The sequence below is a fragment of the Lissotriton vulgaris genome, chromosome 4_1 (assembly GCF_964263255.1).
Source record: "Lissotriton vulgaris chromosome 4_1, aLisVul1.2, whole genome shotgun sequence".
In the NCBI taxonomy this organism is placed as follows: Eukaryota; Metazoa; Chordata; class Amphibia; order Caudata; family Salamandridae; genus Lissotriton; species Lissotriton vulgaris.
Window position 1 is genome coordinate 673,009,359 of NC_141691.1, and position 16,804 is coordinate 673,026,162.

Genomic DNA, 16,804 nt, shown 5'->3' on the forward strand with positions numbered 1-16,804 from the left:
CGCAGACCCTTGAGTATCCATCCCATGTAGGGCCACCATACCTCCGATTTCTTACCGCATGTCGTGTGTTAGGGAGTCTCCCTGAGCTTTGCTCACAGTGTTTGTACATTGAACTTTTTAACTTTCAACTAGCAGTTCCTTTTCCTCCACCTTCTCTTCAACTAAGACGCTGCTAGAAAGTGAGTTTAGCCTTTATTTCTGTATTTACTGCAGAATGTCAGTCTAAAAAAGGGCTGTTTTGGCCCTGTAAGACTTGTGAAAAATCCAGGCTTTTTTCAGAAGACTCTCATAAAGAGTGCTTATACTGCCTTTTCCCAGATCACAAACCTAAAGACTGTAAGCACTGCCGACTTTTTAATAAAAAACCCTCAAAGATCGTGACAGAAGACTTCTCATTTGGCTTCCGAAGAGAAAATCTATGAGGGAATCTGACTCCGAGAGTGAGAAGAGACCTTATACCTCCTCTAAGAAAAGGAAGGAAGAGGATCTGTCTTCTGGTCAGAGAGATCCTAAGAAACAAAGATCTCCGAGCAAGGAGTCTTAGGTGGAAGTTGTCGCCGTTATGGGGAGAAGTATAGCCCCCATGACCTGTGGTTGCGGGGGAGCCAAATCTCTTGCCAAATGTAAAGTACTCTGACAGTTTGGTCCATAAATGACCAGTGTTTCCCCGAGAGGGGGAGATTCCTTTCCAGTATGAAGCGTAATTGTGAGGCCTGAAAGTATCATTGAGATGACCAGACCCCAGTCCCCCGCAGTTTTGGATTTTGTTATCTGTGTATAGCTAAGTTGCAGTTGTTTCCCACCCCAAATAAAGCGATTGATAACACGCTGAAGATTCTGCAATGTGGCTGGAGGTGGGGTTAGGGGAATAGTTTGAAAGATGTAAAGTATTATACGCTGCAAGATTGTCATCTTGACTGCGGCAATACGACCTGCCCAAGAAAGACCCGCCCGTGTGGCTAGAGTTTTGTTAGTCTGCTCTAGAAGTGGACCGTAGTTTGCTTTCAGTGTTTTAGCCGGCGTGCACGCTAAGAAAATCCCCAGGTATGTTATGTGATTGCTAGCCCATGAGAATGGGATTGTCCGGCCAGGGCCTCCACAGTAGCAGGGGAAGTAGATGGGTTTAATATTTGTGACTTGTGCAGGTTTACCTTGAATCCAGACACCTCGCTGAAGCGGGAGCACTCACCCACCAAGGCCGAGAGTGAGGTTGCGGGGTTCATCAGGGACAGTATCGCATCCTCAGCCTATAGACTGATAGTATGTGTATCACCCCCCAAGCGAATCCCAGACATCAATGCATTATCTCTAACTCTGGGCCATTGGCTTAATATATAGAGCGAAGATAAGGGGGGGAGAGTGGGCTCCCCCTGTCAAGTTACCCTGCTTATAGGGAAAAGTCTGGAGGAGTATCCATTGACCCTATCCGAGGCCCTGGACGTTTTATATATACAACACAAAAATCCATATATGATGGATCGTGGGAACCTAGCAAGAGAAATTTTGGGTTTCCCCAAATTTGGGTCTACCTTATCAGAAAAGAAAAATTATTTTCTTGAGTCCCCTCACTCACCCAGGGTTGCCCCTAGGTGACATGCTGCATCATTGGGGCCATCCCAAGCATCTACTGCAGCAAGGGCAGCCTTTTTGTTCAGAAACTCATGACTACTTCAGTGCACTTGGTCTTCCTCTTCAAGGCACAAAGAATTTGCCCTTGTTTTTAATAAAAGTTAGATATTTAAAATAAATCCTAAAGATGTCCACCAATGAGAAGAAAATATTGACATGGATTTGCAATGCACCTCCTCATGGCTCCAGAATTGCTAGTAGCCCTCTACTGCTAAAAGACATTGATATCACGCTTGTAGGAATCAGAAAGAGTTTGCTAAAAGTATCTTTTTTTCATTGCCCTAAAATCTATGCACTCCTGGAGTTGGATCCCGATTCTGACCCTTGTGCAATTCCTTTTGTCCTTTGCTCCTTCTGCCTCCATCCAGAATTTCTCATAATATCCCTCCTGAGGGCCCCTCCTCAGCGATTCACTGTCCCAGTTAATTAAATGCTCTCCAATGTATCAATGGTATCAGGTAGTCCTCTTTTCTTAATGCACTGTGCTTCGCCGTTGATGATCTAATTATATCAGAAACGTTTAGAATGCAATTATTTTATGAGACTACAAAGCATCCAGTTTTTTTTTCCTTTTGAAGAGTTTGCTTCTTTCTCCTTTGTGTCTTGATCTTTGCGTTATAATCACAGACTGCTTTTCTGTGTAGAATATTTACTTTTTCTTGTAGTTGCACAATTCATATTGATTAGTTTTGTTGTGCTCGAGTGTCTCATAATGCTTACTCTCGAGTTTTCTTTATTTCACTTCTACTTAGTCTTTGGGATCTTACTACATCGATGCTCGATAAATTGACTGATAGGAGGTGTTATCTGGTGATTGTGTTTTCCTTTAATCTGCTGGTGATAACCATAATCAACCTGATCCTGGTTTCAGGCAAGGAGGTGGAGCCACTACTATAAAATTGAGGAAAAAATTGGGTCCAGTTTTATTTCAGTCAATATTTGCATATTTTAAGGTTTTGCCAAAACCCATTTCTAAACATATTCCTTGTCTTATTTTTATATATCCCTTTTCACTTGCAATGGGGCATGCAGTGTTCAGTTCTTTCCACACTCAGACTTAAACGCCTTGGTGTGACCATTTTTTCGCCATGAGTGTCAGCCTTCAATTATCTAACAACCAAGGACTTTGACCATGGCCTGCAGGCTTCCCAGTTCACCTCCATGCTGTTGTGACGAAGCCAACATGTAGGAGTCATAATAAATCTTTTGTCTAAAAACATACTTTATGGAAAGTCATGTTTTAGAGAAAACTCTTCATTGCTTAGTCAGGCCAAGCTTATATGAATGACAAAATATATATTTGAAAAAATATGCAATAACCTCATCTCTCCGAATAGGATGCGCAATTAAAGGCAGCCAGGTTAGAGAGAAAGCCAGTCTCTATTGTGTCAGCGGTTTACAACTCCTTCATTTGTTCTTCTGCACCAAATAGTTTGTGGGCCCTATTAACAATATCCTGTGCCTTGAGTTGTAGACTACTTTTGAAGCAAAGTAAATCTGTTTCTTGTCGTTTATTTTGAATGCAAAGGTAAAACCACCCGGATTAGATCATCCCGTCCTGCTAGCTTTGTTTATAGCCCATAGGTGCCGCCAGCAGGATAGAGAGGCGAATGACTGGTACCTGTAGAATTTTTCATCACATATGTTTCTGATGGGACAGAAGACCTTCCTAAGAACCCTGATAATTAAGTAGCACCATTTGAACTTAAATGAGGATCTCTTGCCTTACATCATGTCCCTGCTTTTGCATCAATCTCATCCTTTAAAATGTAATTTTTATCATGTGCAAACTAGTCTTCCAGTCACTGGTAGGATGCTTCGACTCATTGATAAAATTGCTAAAGACCATTTACAACCTATTGAGTACTGGGATCTTATGCCAAATTAGTTCCGCACAAAAAAGAAATGGCAGGTATATTTATGTTGCTTCCTCTTTCAGATGTGAGCGTTTTGGATTGCAGTAATGGATTCTGTCAGGAGCCAAAGAAACAAATGCATTGATGGAGAATATTAGTGATGTGGGGAGTTTGCATCTCAAGATGGATATGCATGCATTTAGTGGTGATACAAAATGAGTACCTCTGTGAGGATGCAGCGGCGGGTGGGGGAGGGGAGATAGTGATCGACAGCTGCTAACCTCTTAACAGCCATCAATCTTGCCTAGTGTTAGTGGGATCGATGTGTAGCATTTCAGATTGTACTAGCCCCTTAGTTATCTTTTAGATAAAATTATTGAAGAGTGGCAAAGGTTACTGAGAGGGCCTAGTGCCATATTGGGAATAAAGCTTTTACTTAAATGAAATGTACTTTGTATCTTTGGAAGTTCATTTCATTTTTCTGTACAGATTCTTTTCTATAGACTTACCTCAATACGAAGGGAACCATGCATTATTCGTCATCTCACCTCCTTTTTTTTTTTTTTTTTACAAGAGCCCACAATATCAGTTCCATCTCGAGCACAAAGTGATATAATGCATTTCAAAGTATGCCATTTTCACTAATTTAACTCATCAATAGCAATCCATTTGTTGATGCGTTTTAGCATTTAATTTGCCATGAGATGGCTCCCATTTCTTCAGAAAAGGTGAGCAAAAAGTAGATAAAGAAGTAACGAGAATTTCCGTTTCCAAACAGAGCACAGAATCTGCCTTTCGCTACATACATAATGACACAGACTTCAGTACCAGTAGTAGCTTCAGCCCTGAAGAAGAAAGAAAATCCAAACTACAGGTACTTTATTTAGATTGTCTTCAATTTCTGCCTGCATCTCCACACACATGTATTGCTTGCTAGTTGATGTTGAACTTGTCAAAATGTTGCCAAAACTTGCATTCCCTCTCTTTTCAGCCTTAAGAAATTTCACATAAATATTTTCCCTTCAGATGTATTTGTGTTATAGTATGAATTTTCAATACAGGTGTCAAATTATAAAGAAAGTTGAATCACATAATTGACACTTTACAATTTCCTCAAGTGGAGACCAGAGTTTATCAAATTTGTCATTTTCATTTTCAGGATGATACAAAAGAAACCTTTTTCCCCTACAGATTGACTGCCTCCTATTTTTCAACAAATGGCACTATTAAAAACTGCTTTTGAAGATGCTGAAAATAAAAGCTATGTGTAATCTGTTACACAGGTCAGCTGTACATGATTTTAAGACTATACCCATGCACAGCAATGGCCCATGTTCTGATCCCAGTTTTTGCCAGATCATTTAGACTCACCTGCATCATGCTTGCATTCTGATGTTTATTTCTTTGACATGTGCTTGTCCTCTCCTGTTTTCTCAGTGTTCAGTTGCTTTTTCCTCAATCACTTTGCTACACAAGCTTTTTGTGACACTGGCGGAATGCATGCGATGACCCACACAGGTGCTTTTACCAGCCTGTGAAAGCACCATTCAATCCAAATTAGGCGTTGTGGTCCTAGCATTGTGCCAAGATCCAAAATTTGTCATTTGTCACAGATGCTAATCAGAGGCATCTCTTCTGTTGTGCGTGAGCCGGTCCTCTATTCACTCCTTCACCCTTTTGCAACTAAAGACTGGTAAATATAAGAGGCCTCCATGTGTCCTACTAAGCAGTCAGGCCCCTGATGTGGAATTCGTATAAGTACACCTTTCTCTTGAGCTTTCCCAGCCTGTACTTCAGATTACATTTAAGTATAACAATGCTAGACGTTGGAGCTTTCTCACGCTTCTGCTACCAAATTGGTACTAGATTGTTACATGTTCCTTTGATACATCCGATTGCTCATTAGGTGCAAGGCACCCTGACGCATTATGCCATAGTATTCCACAAGACTTCTTCACACTCTAAACCACACATGCACACCATTCGTTCCCTCTATTTTCTGAAGGTCCCAGCCCTACATGCCCCTTTATCATAGCAAACATTCCCCAGACACTTATTTTCTCTAGTGATGTACCCTTTAAGGCTATAGAAGTCTTGCAGTAACACACTTCCTAGTCTTTCTTGGCCCTCCGCATGTTCTACTGTTTCCACCTACGTTGAAATGTTTTCCTCCGGTATAATCTTCTGGGCAACTCCTTTAAGAGCTGTCTCCCTCTGGAGTACTGTAACTCACTGAAAGTATCCTGCCTTTTGAGCTGCTTCATCTATTTAACTGAGATGGTGCTGTTGAGCTTCAACTCAAGTCTAGCTGTTTGGCTGGCAGCTCACTCAATCTTTCACTTGTAAGATTTTACATATCATGCATGACCTAAGAATCAACCTTGCCTGCAATGAAATTCTCCTCTAGATTTTTATATTCTCCAGTATTGTATCTTTCATAGATTAACATGCTTGTATCTTCCCCGTCGTCATGGTGGGAGTCTCCCGGTAAAAAGAATAACCATAGCAGTAGAAGAAAAAACTGCCTGGAAACCATAGAGAAGTATACCAATAGGTAACCTCTCCTCCTCATTATGTGGTCCAAACCACAGCCAATCAGCTGCCAGCACCAACATACACCATCCCCAGCAGAGCCACCATTCCTCAGATTTCCAACCACCTTCGTGTGAGAAGGAGTCTCCCTGAGCTGAGCTCAGTTCATTCTCTACTGAACTTTTTACCTTCTACAGTTGAAAGTAAGTTACTGATTTTCAATCTTATTTCTTGAAAATGTCTGAAGGCTCCAAGAAGAGACTCTTCAGATCTTGCAGATCCTGTGGCAAAGCCAGATTATTTTCTGAAGACCCACATAAGGAATGCTTGTACTGCATGTATCCCAAGCATGTTCCTAAGGACTGCAAACATTGTCGTACCTTCTCTGCTAAAACACTCAGACAGAGAAGCTCGCCTATTGCTATGGCTTCAAAAGAAGAAAGCTACAGACTCTGAGTCTGAGGGTGAAGCCAATGGACATTCCTCGAAAAAGCATAAGAGAGAGTCCTCTGAGGAAAAAGGAGATCAAAAGAGACAAAAATCAAGTAAAACCAAAGAAGGTGAAACTTCTTCTCTTCCTCCAACTCCTTTCAAGCCTACCTTAGAAAAGAAGACTCAGTCGTCGTTGCTGCCGTCGAAAACTAAGGAAATTCCTGTCAGATCGCCGACGAAGCCGACGACGACCATCTCTATGACAATTGCGTCGTCGACAACGGTGACTATGACGACTCCGTCAAAGGTGAGTGTCAAACCTTCGTCGATGGCAAGAGCTTCGTCGACGACTATCCCGTTGACGATCCAGTCATTGGTCCCGTCGACCGTGAGAAAATAGTCGACGATGACAGCTGTTGGATCTCTGACAATGATGACTTCAACATTCATATCCATTAAGAGAATCATCCCGTCGACGGACTCGTCGATGAGTAAGAAAGGAGAGTTTTCCACTCCTAAAATTTCCCCGCTGCTTCCATCCACTATTCTAGATTGCCAGGAATCTGAAGATGATGGCTCTTATGGAGCTGCCTATAGCCCCTCGCAGCTACATATTAAAAGTCAGGAATCGGAGGATGAGGATTTCCAAGAGGTTCAAGAACAATTATCTTTTAGGGATCGGCCAGTAAGAGGCCCTAAACGTTATGAGTCATTTCATCAGGCTTAAAATTATGAAGAGGAGGAGGAAGTAAGTCCCCATGTTCAGGAGGAGTCTTTTTCGGTGCCTGCATCTTTAATTTCTAACTCAAGGCCCATGATATACCGTTATTACCGCCGTTTTCCGGAAGATAACGCCTCCGTCCCTGCTCCTGCTCCTACTCCTGCAAGTATTCCTCAATATGTGAAGGAAACACCAGTGGTTCAGTCTCCTCCTCCAGTCCAAAGAGTTGACGCTCCGAAAATAATAACAATTCGGGATGACTTAATGGATTCTGATCATGAAGATCAAGCTGAGGAAGGAGAGATTCCCCAGGATGATGTAGTTGGGGATGAATGGGACCAATACATCGTTCCAACTTCCCCTTCGTCACCATTACCTCAAGCGAGTTCTCCACCGGAGGATATAGCCAGCTTTCATGACTTGATTGAAAGAGCCGCAAAAAGATTTGAGCTTACTATGCCTGTAAAAGAAAGTGAATGTTTCCTTTATGACTTCAAAGAGTCATCTTGAAAGTCAGTAAGGGCTATCCCGATAATCCAGCACATCTGGGATGAAGGAATTAAAATGATGAGAAATTTGGCATCAGTTCCAGCATCAATTCCTAAACTTGATAAGAAATACTGTGCTCCAGAGACAGCTCCAGCATGCCTAATTGGGCATCCTCGTCCGGAGTCTGTTACCCAAGCGGCGCAGAGATGCTCCAAAAATCCGGTGACAGCCTGTTAGGCGCCTCCTGATAAGGAAGGTAAACGAATGGACAGTATTGGAAAGCGCTTTGCAGTTATGGCGGCAGCGTCTATCAAGGCAGCAAATGCAATGGCGCTTATCAGTAGATTTAACAGACAGATGTGGTCAGACATCGCACCAATCCTGTCCTATCTCCCAGATGACAAAAAGGAGGAAGCAAATACAATTTTGCAAGATGGAGCCAGAGCAGCATCTGAGTCCATAGATGTAGCGATGGACATAGTGTCTGTAGGTTTTCGTCAAATGGCTGGAGCGGTTGCTCTTCGTAGGCAGGGATGGCTGAAATCAACATCTTTAAGGCCTGAGGTCCAATCAAAAATCATGGACATGCCTTTTGATGGAGAAAGCCTGTTTGGGAAGCACATTGACGAGGTGCTTCAAGAAATAAAAGCAGACACTGATACTGCTAGAGCTTTGGGATCTTTACAACAAGGTCGCTACAAGTCTTTTCGTGGCAGAGGATCGAGAGGACAGTTCCAGTAACGTTCCTCTTTTCAGTCGAACAGGTACCAGCCGTATCATCAACAGGGGTACTGTCAGTTCTCCACCAATCAACAGTATCGGTCCTCTAATACATCATTTCAGCAGAAAGGAAGGAGAAAATCTGCTGCAAGAGGAAAGGCGGAAGATTCTGGTCGAAGACAGTTATATTCTTCAGACGCCTCCGGCCCGTCTCATCTCAAACAGTTCCATTACCTTTCTCAATTTTTAAATTATTGGCAATCAATAACATCGGACAAATGGGTGTTAGACATCATAACACAGGGTCACACCCTGGAATTCTCACAAAAACCTCTGAATCGCCCACCTCTCTACAGAAATCAAAATCATCTCTCAGCCCTCAAGACAGAAATTTTAATTCTCCTAATGAAAGGGCAATAGAATAGGTACCACCAGATCAACAGGGGATAGGATTTTATTCGGACTTTTTCCTCATAAAGAAAAAGCAGTCTTCCAAATGGAGACAGGTAATGGACCTCAGGGATCTTAACAAATACATAAAGAAAATCTCGTTCCTCATGCTGTCATTACAGGAAATCCTCCTTTTACTTCGCAGAGGAGATTACATGGTCTCTCTAGACCTTTTGGATGCATATTTCCATATCCCAATCCACAAGAAGCACAAACGGTATCTGCGGTTCATGGTGGCGGGGGTGCTATTACCTAAAATCTTCCCCAAGGGTTTTCACAAAATGTATGGCACCGATCGCAGCACATCTAAGGCAAAAAGGTCTCCAAATTTTCCCATATTTGGACGACTGGCTGATAAAAGGAACATCGTGCCAGGAGACACAGCAGTCTTTACTAATCTGTATGGCTCTTTTCCAGAAATTAGGCCTTCGAATAAACAGAGAGAAGTCCTTCTTTACTCCGACACAGTTGCTCCAATTCCTCGGAGCACTATTAAAAACTCAGGAAGCGAAAACGTTTCCCTCAGAGGAACGCATAATAAAGATTTTAAATCTGACTGCATCAATAAGATCAAAAAAGTCCACTTCCGTCAGGATCTTCAAATCTTTACTGGGAATGATGTCATCCTGTATCCCATTGATTCCAAACTGCCGTTTGCATATGAGACCACTACAAGAATCCCTAGACAAACAATGGGTTCAAGCTCTAGGTTCATTCGAAGACACACTAGTCATCAACTCTCAGATCAAATGGGCAATGTCATGGTGGGGTATCAGGAGCAACGTGACAAAGGGCCTACTATTTGAACCTCAATCTCCAAGTTACATCATGACATCAGACGCTTCATTGCAAGGTTGGGGAGCGCACCTGCAAGACCTAGAGATTCAAGGCCATTGGTCACCTCAAGAGGCAAAACTTCACATCAATCTCTTGGAATTAAAAGCAGTTTTCCTGGGTCTTCAAGCCTTTCTGCCCAGAATTTGTGGTTCATCGGTCCTGGTAAGGACCGACAGCACAACAACGATGTTCTATCTGCTGAAACAGGGTGGCACAAGGTCAAAGCCCCTGTCTGCCTAGGCACAAACAATTTTGAATTGGCTTCTACATCACATGCAGGTGGCAGCGCGGCCATTATCCTTCTGGACCTCAGCGCAGCCTTCGACACGGTAAGTCATCATCTGCTGCTGTCTCGACTCCGGAACATCGGGGTAACCGGGAAAGCCATGGAGTTGTTGAGATCTTTTCTCGAGGAAAGATATTTTCAGGTGTTTGAGAGGAACAACTGCTCTCGCCTGTTAGCGTTACAGTGTGGGGTACCACAGGGGTCGTCCCTTAGCACCACACTGTTTAATGTCTACATGGCCCCGTTGGCGGAACTAGTTGCTCAGTTAGGCATCCAGTTAATAAGCTAGGCGGATGACACCCAGCTGGTGTTTTCCCTGAAACAAACAGACGCTCCCCCGAACAATCTGGCTAATTGTTTGGAGGTGGTATTAAACTGGATGAATTTGTCTCAGCTCAGACTTAACGGAGGAAAAACCGAGCTGATGCTCTTAGGAAAGCAGGATATCCCCGACTGTCTAGCTTGGCCCACTTGTATGGGTGCCATACCACCACCCAAACCAGAAATAAAAAGTTTAGGCTTCTGGCTCGACAACGCTTTGTCCTTCGAAACACAAGCCAGAAAGACCTCTGCAGTTTGTCATGGGATACTCAAATCCCTGCGCAAAATCCTGCCCCAACTCCCTGAAAAAGCAAAGAAGACCGTAGTCCAATCCTTGGTTTTATCACGAATTGACTACGGGAATGCTTTATACCTTGGGGCACCGGCATCCACTTTTAAAACCTTGCAAGTGGCTCAGAATTATGCCGCCAGGATTTTGACTGGAACTAGTCGATATATATATGTCGGCGAAGCCAGCTCTAAGATCACTACATTGGCTCCCTGTGAAGGAACGGGTGCGATTTAAATCCCTATGCATCACATACAAGATCATGCATGGAGAAGGCCCTTCCATTTTGGAAAATATGATAAGTCCTTACAAGCCCCAACTTAATCTCCGCTTGAGTGACCACAACCTGGCAATCATTCATTCCCAGGATAAAGCGAGCCCGCTCAGGCGGCCGGCTTTTTTCTCTGCAAGCAGCAAGAGAATGGAATGCCCTCCCATATAATTTGAGGAAGGAACAGACCTTCCTTCAGTTTAGGAAGAAACTTAAAACCTTCCTATTCCCCAGAAATTAGCTTGCAGTAGGAATGTAGATCGGACTAGCATAGGGTCACCGTTGCCAAGAGCGCTGGGATGCCTACGGGTAGCCATGCGCTATATAAGTGATTTTACAATTACAATTACAACAGCATAGCTCTACAGGTGGAACATGTTCTTGGGGTAGACAACACAAGGGCAGATTTGTTAACCAGATCATCTGCCATTTGCCACGAGTGGGAACTGAATCAAAACCAACTTCGTCAAATATTCAATCTATGGGGCAAACCAAATTTGGACTTGTTTGCGACTCAAAACAACAAAAAATGCAAACGTTACGCAAGTAGATTACCACAGAAAGGATCAAGGAGAAATGCTCTACAGCTCCGATGGACAGGGATGTTTGCCTATGCTTTCCCTCCATTTCCTCTAATTCCGAAGATATTGAGAAAAATGAGATCAGAACCATGCCACAATCTTAATAGCCCCAGCCTGACCGAGACAGTTTTGGTACACAGAACTTCTCCAATTATCAGTGGAACCCAGGATACAGTTTCCAATGATACAGACTCTGATTTCCATGAACAAGGGCCAAGTTCTTCACCCACAATTGACCTCTCTAAAATTGTCAGCTTGGAACCTTTCGAGCATAAATTTCAGTCACTAGATATTCCCCAAGAATGTTGTGAAATTCTGGAAAATTCTACGGCAATGTCTACTAACAATACATACGCAGCAAAATGGAGAAGATTCTGTAACTGATGTATTTCAAATAATGTTCATCCTTTTAATTCCTCACCGGAGCAAATTCTTCCATAAATGCTTCAACTAGCCAGATCGGGACTTTCTCATTCTTCAATAAAAGTCCATTTAGCGGCGATCTCCAGGGACCGGAGATCTCCAGGAGGTCCATCACTTTGGTCTCCGAGACTAATTAAAGAATTCCTAAAAGGTTTATTCAGGACATTTCCTCCAATTAAACGTCCTCCGCCTCCTTGGTCGCTTAACATAGTCTTGTCACAACTCATGAGAGAGCCTTTTGAACCAATTCACAAAGCCGAGTTGCAATTTCTCTCATGGAAGGTAGCTTTGCTTCTTGCTCTCACTTCAGAGAGGAGAGTTGGCGAAATTCAAGCTTTCTCAAGTCTGGAACCCTTCATGCAGTTCAGATCAGATAAGGTGCTTCTCAGAACAAATCCGAAATTTGTCCCTAAAATACCTTCTTCTTTTCATCTAAATGAACCTGTGATCCTACCTACATATTTCAAGAATCCTTCCACTATGGCAGAAAAGGCTCTACACACTTTGGACATTGGGAGATGTCTGACGTTTTACATAGAAAAGACAAAATCATTTAGTAAATCAGATCAATTATTTATAGCTTATTCAGGACCAAGAAAAGGGTTGGCTCTTTCAAGAAACTCCATTTCCAGATGGATTGCATCCGCCATTGTCTTCTGTCATGAAAAAGCGGGAAAACCTCTGTGCACAAGAGTACGTGCTCATGATACATGGAAGATGGCAACTTCAACTGCCTTGCTAGCAGGCGTATCGCTTCCAGACATCTGCAGAGCAGCAACTTGGTCAAATTTCCATACATTTACCAAACATTATTGTCTGGACACAGAATGGAAAGCAGATTCAGCAGTGGGACAAGCAGTTCTGCGACACCTATTTAACTAAGGTACATGTTTTTTTCTCTTTACAATTACTTTTTTCTGTAATGGTGTGTATACCCAAATGTTGTTTCAATGGCAAAAAAAAAAAAGTTGCATGATTTCTTAATGAGTCCTTTCTTTAAAAAAAAAAAAAAAGTTATGGCGCAGAGCCCTGAGACAAAGGGGGTCTAGCCTAGAAACGCTATTGGAAAAGGACTGCTATCTATTCTGATACAAGCATGTGAATCTATGAAAGATACAATACTGGAGAAAAAAACTAGTTACTTACCTATGCACTATGGTTCTCCAGTATTATCTTTCATAGATTCACATGCGCCCACCCACCTCCCCGGTTTCTTCTAGGTAGACCGCCTTTATCTCTGCTTTCTTACATAGCTCACTCTTGAGCTGTTGGAAATTCGAGGTATGGTGGCTCTGCTGGGGATGGTGTATGTTGGTGCTGGTAGCTGATTGGCTGTGGTTTGGACCACATAATGGGGAGGAGAGGTTACCTATTGTTATACTTCTCTATGGTTTCCAGGCAGTTTTTTCTTCTACTGCTATGGTTATTCTTTTTACCGGGAGACTCCCACCATGAAGACGGGGAAGATACAAGCATGTGAATCTATGAAAGGTAATACTGGAGAACCATAGTGTACAGGTACGTAACTAGTTTTTCTTCATCCTCTGAGCTTGACATCATCAATGTGAATGTCTTCTTGTTACTCAAGAACCCAAACCTTCCTATATTCTACTCCTTCATTCTCTGCTTCCTTTCTATTTACACTTTCACCAAATGTTTTGGCCTTTCCCTACCCTTCAGATCTTTGACATTGCTGCCATTATATCGCTACTAGCTTCACCTCTCAATTCCTTATTGTGCTGCCATTATCCTCTGCAGAGGATTGCAGAGGTAGTCAGGGAGAGGAGACAGTAAGGCGGACAGCTTAGACTATTTAAATCAGCGGATTGCTGGCACTTGTGCACCAGAGTTTATGGATGCATAGCTCTGCTGGCGAATGTAGTTCTGTGAGAGGCATGTAAGCACCTTATCGAAGGTTTGTGCTATATTATGGTAATTCCATATCGGAACTTTCCAGACCATTTTCCCTGTTTTGAGGATTGACACACTTCTTTAGGTTTCTTGCAGTAGAGAAAAGGGTAATCTAAGAGATCAAGTACCCACAGAGGCTTGTTATATTGATTCTAGCCTAAAATAATGTTCTGTTCATTTTTACTTTCCATTTAGACTGAAAAATATTACACGTGTTAGTCCAGTTGTGTGCCTATATATAGGATCTCCCCAGCCCTGTTTGTCAGCTAAGGCTTGAGTTAAGGTTTAACACAACATTTTGTGGGTGAGCATAACTGATTTGATCTTTGATGCACTATTTTTACTCATAGGTTTGGGTGGGTCACATTACTCATGATCATTCTACACATTGCGTATTGTGTTGTATTGTATCAAACATTTATATAGCGCAAAGCTGTCACCCTACGGGTATCCTGGCGCTTGAACTTTAGTTGGTACGACAATTGAACAAATCCACAATGGCAGCAGAGGAACGAGATATCCCCTTTAGGGAATAGCCAGGTTTTCACAAGCTTTCTAAAAAAGGTTAACGAGTTAGCCTGTCTAATGGTCTGGGGAAGGTCATTCCAGAGTTGTGCAGCGGCCACGTCAAAGGCTCTGCCGCCCATCCTGACTCTCTTAAAGCCAATGGTCTTTACCAAGCTTACATGGGAAGAGCGGAGCTGCCTTTTCGGATTGTACCAAGAGTATCTCTCCCGTAGTGGGATAGGACCCACGCCATGTGCCGCTTTTGTACACAATACATAGGGACTTAAAACTGACTCTCTCTTTAATAGGCAACCAGTGTAGATCTCTCAGGGCAGCGGTCGTAGAGGTCCTGCATTGCCTATTCAGAGCCAGTTTAGCTGACAGAATGGACTCTCTGTAATCTCTGTATGATGTACTGTGGTGCTCCCAAATACAGAGGATTACAGTAGTCCAGTCTGCTAAGAATTACACTCTGTACCACAAGTGAGTGAGTATCCTTAGGCAGAAGCGGGAGGATCTATTGTAGCATCCGCAGCAGCAAGAAGCATTCATTGGCAGTTTTTATTTACCTGGGATTCCATTTGGAGACTATCCTCCAATTGTACCCCCAGATTGCGCACAGTTTTGGCCGGAAGCAAGGGGGTCATCCTCTGGGGTGAGCTTAAACTCTGGTATTAACGATTGATGCACACTATGGGATGGACAAAAAAGCACCTCGGTTTTCCCCCCATTGAATTCTGCCTGAGCCAGCCTACTGTCTGGCGCATGCACTCTTGAAACTTGTCCATCGATACCACCTGTTTCCCTTTAGGAAAAACACCAATTGGGTGTCGTCCGTGTAGTTAACCAAGTCGATGTTGTAAGACTTGATCAAAGAGAGTAGGGGGCGCAAGTAGATATTAAAGAGGATTGGGCTTATCGCCAACCCCTGCGGAACCTCATACGGTACTAGAGACTGGCTCGACTCATATGGAGGCAGTGACATTACCTGTTGCCTTCCAGTTCGATAAGAACGTATCCACTGCCGGGCACGTCCTTTTATCCCCATCGTTTTTAATATCTCCATAAGTACTGTATGGCTCACCATGTCTAATGCGGCCGACATATCTAGTAATACTAGAATAGTATTGAGCGAGTAAACTTTGCCTTTGAACCACTGTGCAACACTCAGTATTTGCCCTTATGAGAACACTTTTATCTCGATTCTGCAACTCCTCCCACAGGTGATGATGACAGTGGATCTACACCACACAATTGTGGGCCAGCTTCTTTGAAGTCAGAAATAACTATGCATTTCTATTTTCAGTTTATTTGGCTCTTGTTAGCAAAGTAACTGCCTATACATTGACCTAAACAAATGCCCTGAACCTCCTGAGAGGGTCATGAAATTAGCAAAAACATGTGGACCTTGTTGTATTGATTGGGTTGAAGAGTTTCACTCCCCTCCAAGTTTAAATTTGCCTATTGGGGTCATTTAATAAAGTTTCGTATTAGTCCACCATGAAGTAGCTTTATCCTACTTTTCCCATTCACCTTCTACACGTTACCCTTACTTGGCTCTCAAAGGGATATTATCTCTAGCAAAAAACGCTCCTAAGTGATCCTCCCTTTTCCTGCTTTTTGCTCTGAGAAGGCAGTTGTGTCCCACACCATAGAATCTACATTCATGGCCCTATGAAGCATGCTAACCTATGGTGGATGAGGGTCTTCATCCTAAAAAGGATACATTTTTGTTATTAGTTACAGTGACTAGCTAATCATACAACTGATAATCTGCGCTGGTCATATTAACCAAGTGCATCTCGGTGTTTTGCATAGTTTCTTTGGGAATGACACTAATTTTGGTCCTTGAAACTTTCCCCTTCGTCCCATTTGTGACTAATTGTGTATAAAGATACTGAAGCTTACATAAAAAATCAAGCTTGGGAATAGCTGCTCAAGACCAGAGTTGACAAGGATATGACCACCTTCTGGAGAACTATTGTCATAATACTTCAGAAGAATCTGTCAAGTAAATTTGGATGCATTTATCAATGATAAATAATGTGGTTGCTCATTTCTCAAACATGTACTGTTTCTTATTATAATCAACTGCCTGATACTACTTTCAAATTGATCTAAGTGATTCAAGCTATACATTGCAGTCCCTTGGGTAAATATTGACCTTCTCAAATATGATGTAGACCGATTGGCACAACTTGCGATTCATTTTTTTAATGCGGCTTGTCCTACCTCATGGACTGAATCAGTTATTGTTCCAATGTACAAAAGAAGATAATAAGGGAGACCTTAAGTGCTACAGTCCAATTTCTGTTGTGAAGGTACTGGGAATAATTATTTTGAAAGAGATTTAGACTTGGTGTTTAAGATAGAGTTATTTTAGGAGACACTCGTTTTGGGTTTAGTTCTGTCTTGGTCCATTGAACAAAGTTTAAATTTAAGGGTACAGATGAATAAATATACATCTGTCTTTGGAGGGAGCCTGTGTATAGCCTTCATGGGCATCTGTACTGCTTTTGAGTGTTAGTCACTTTAGATTTTGGTCCACC

General features: G+C 42.5%; 1 protein-coding gene across 2 annotated transcripts in view; it reads left to right on the forward strand.

Moving 5' to 3' along the window:
• Nucleotides 1-16,804, forward strand: part of PPP4R1 (protein phosphatase 4 regulatory subunit 1) — a 604,307-nt gene that overhangs the window by 415,460 nt on the left and 172,043 nt on the right. For both annotated transcript variants that reach the window (XM_086964940.1, XM_086964941.1), the window contains exon 13: nucleotides 4,264-4,359. In XM_086964940.1, coding sequence (XP_086821066.1) covers nucleotides 4,264-4,359 — 96 coding nt within the window. The remainder of the gene's footprint in view (nucleotides 1-4,263; nucleotides 4,360-16,804) is intronic.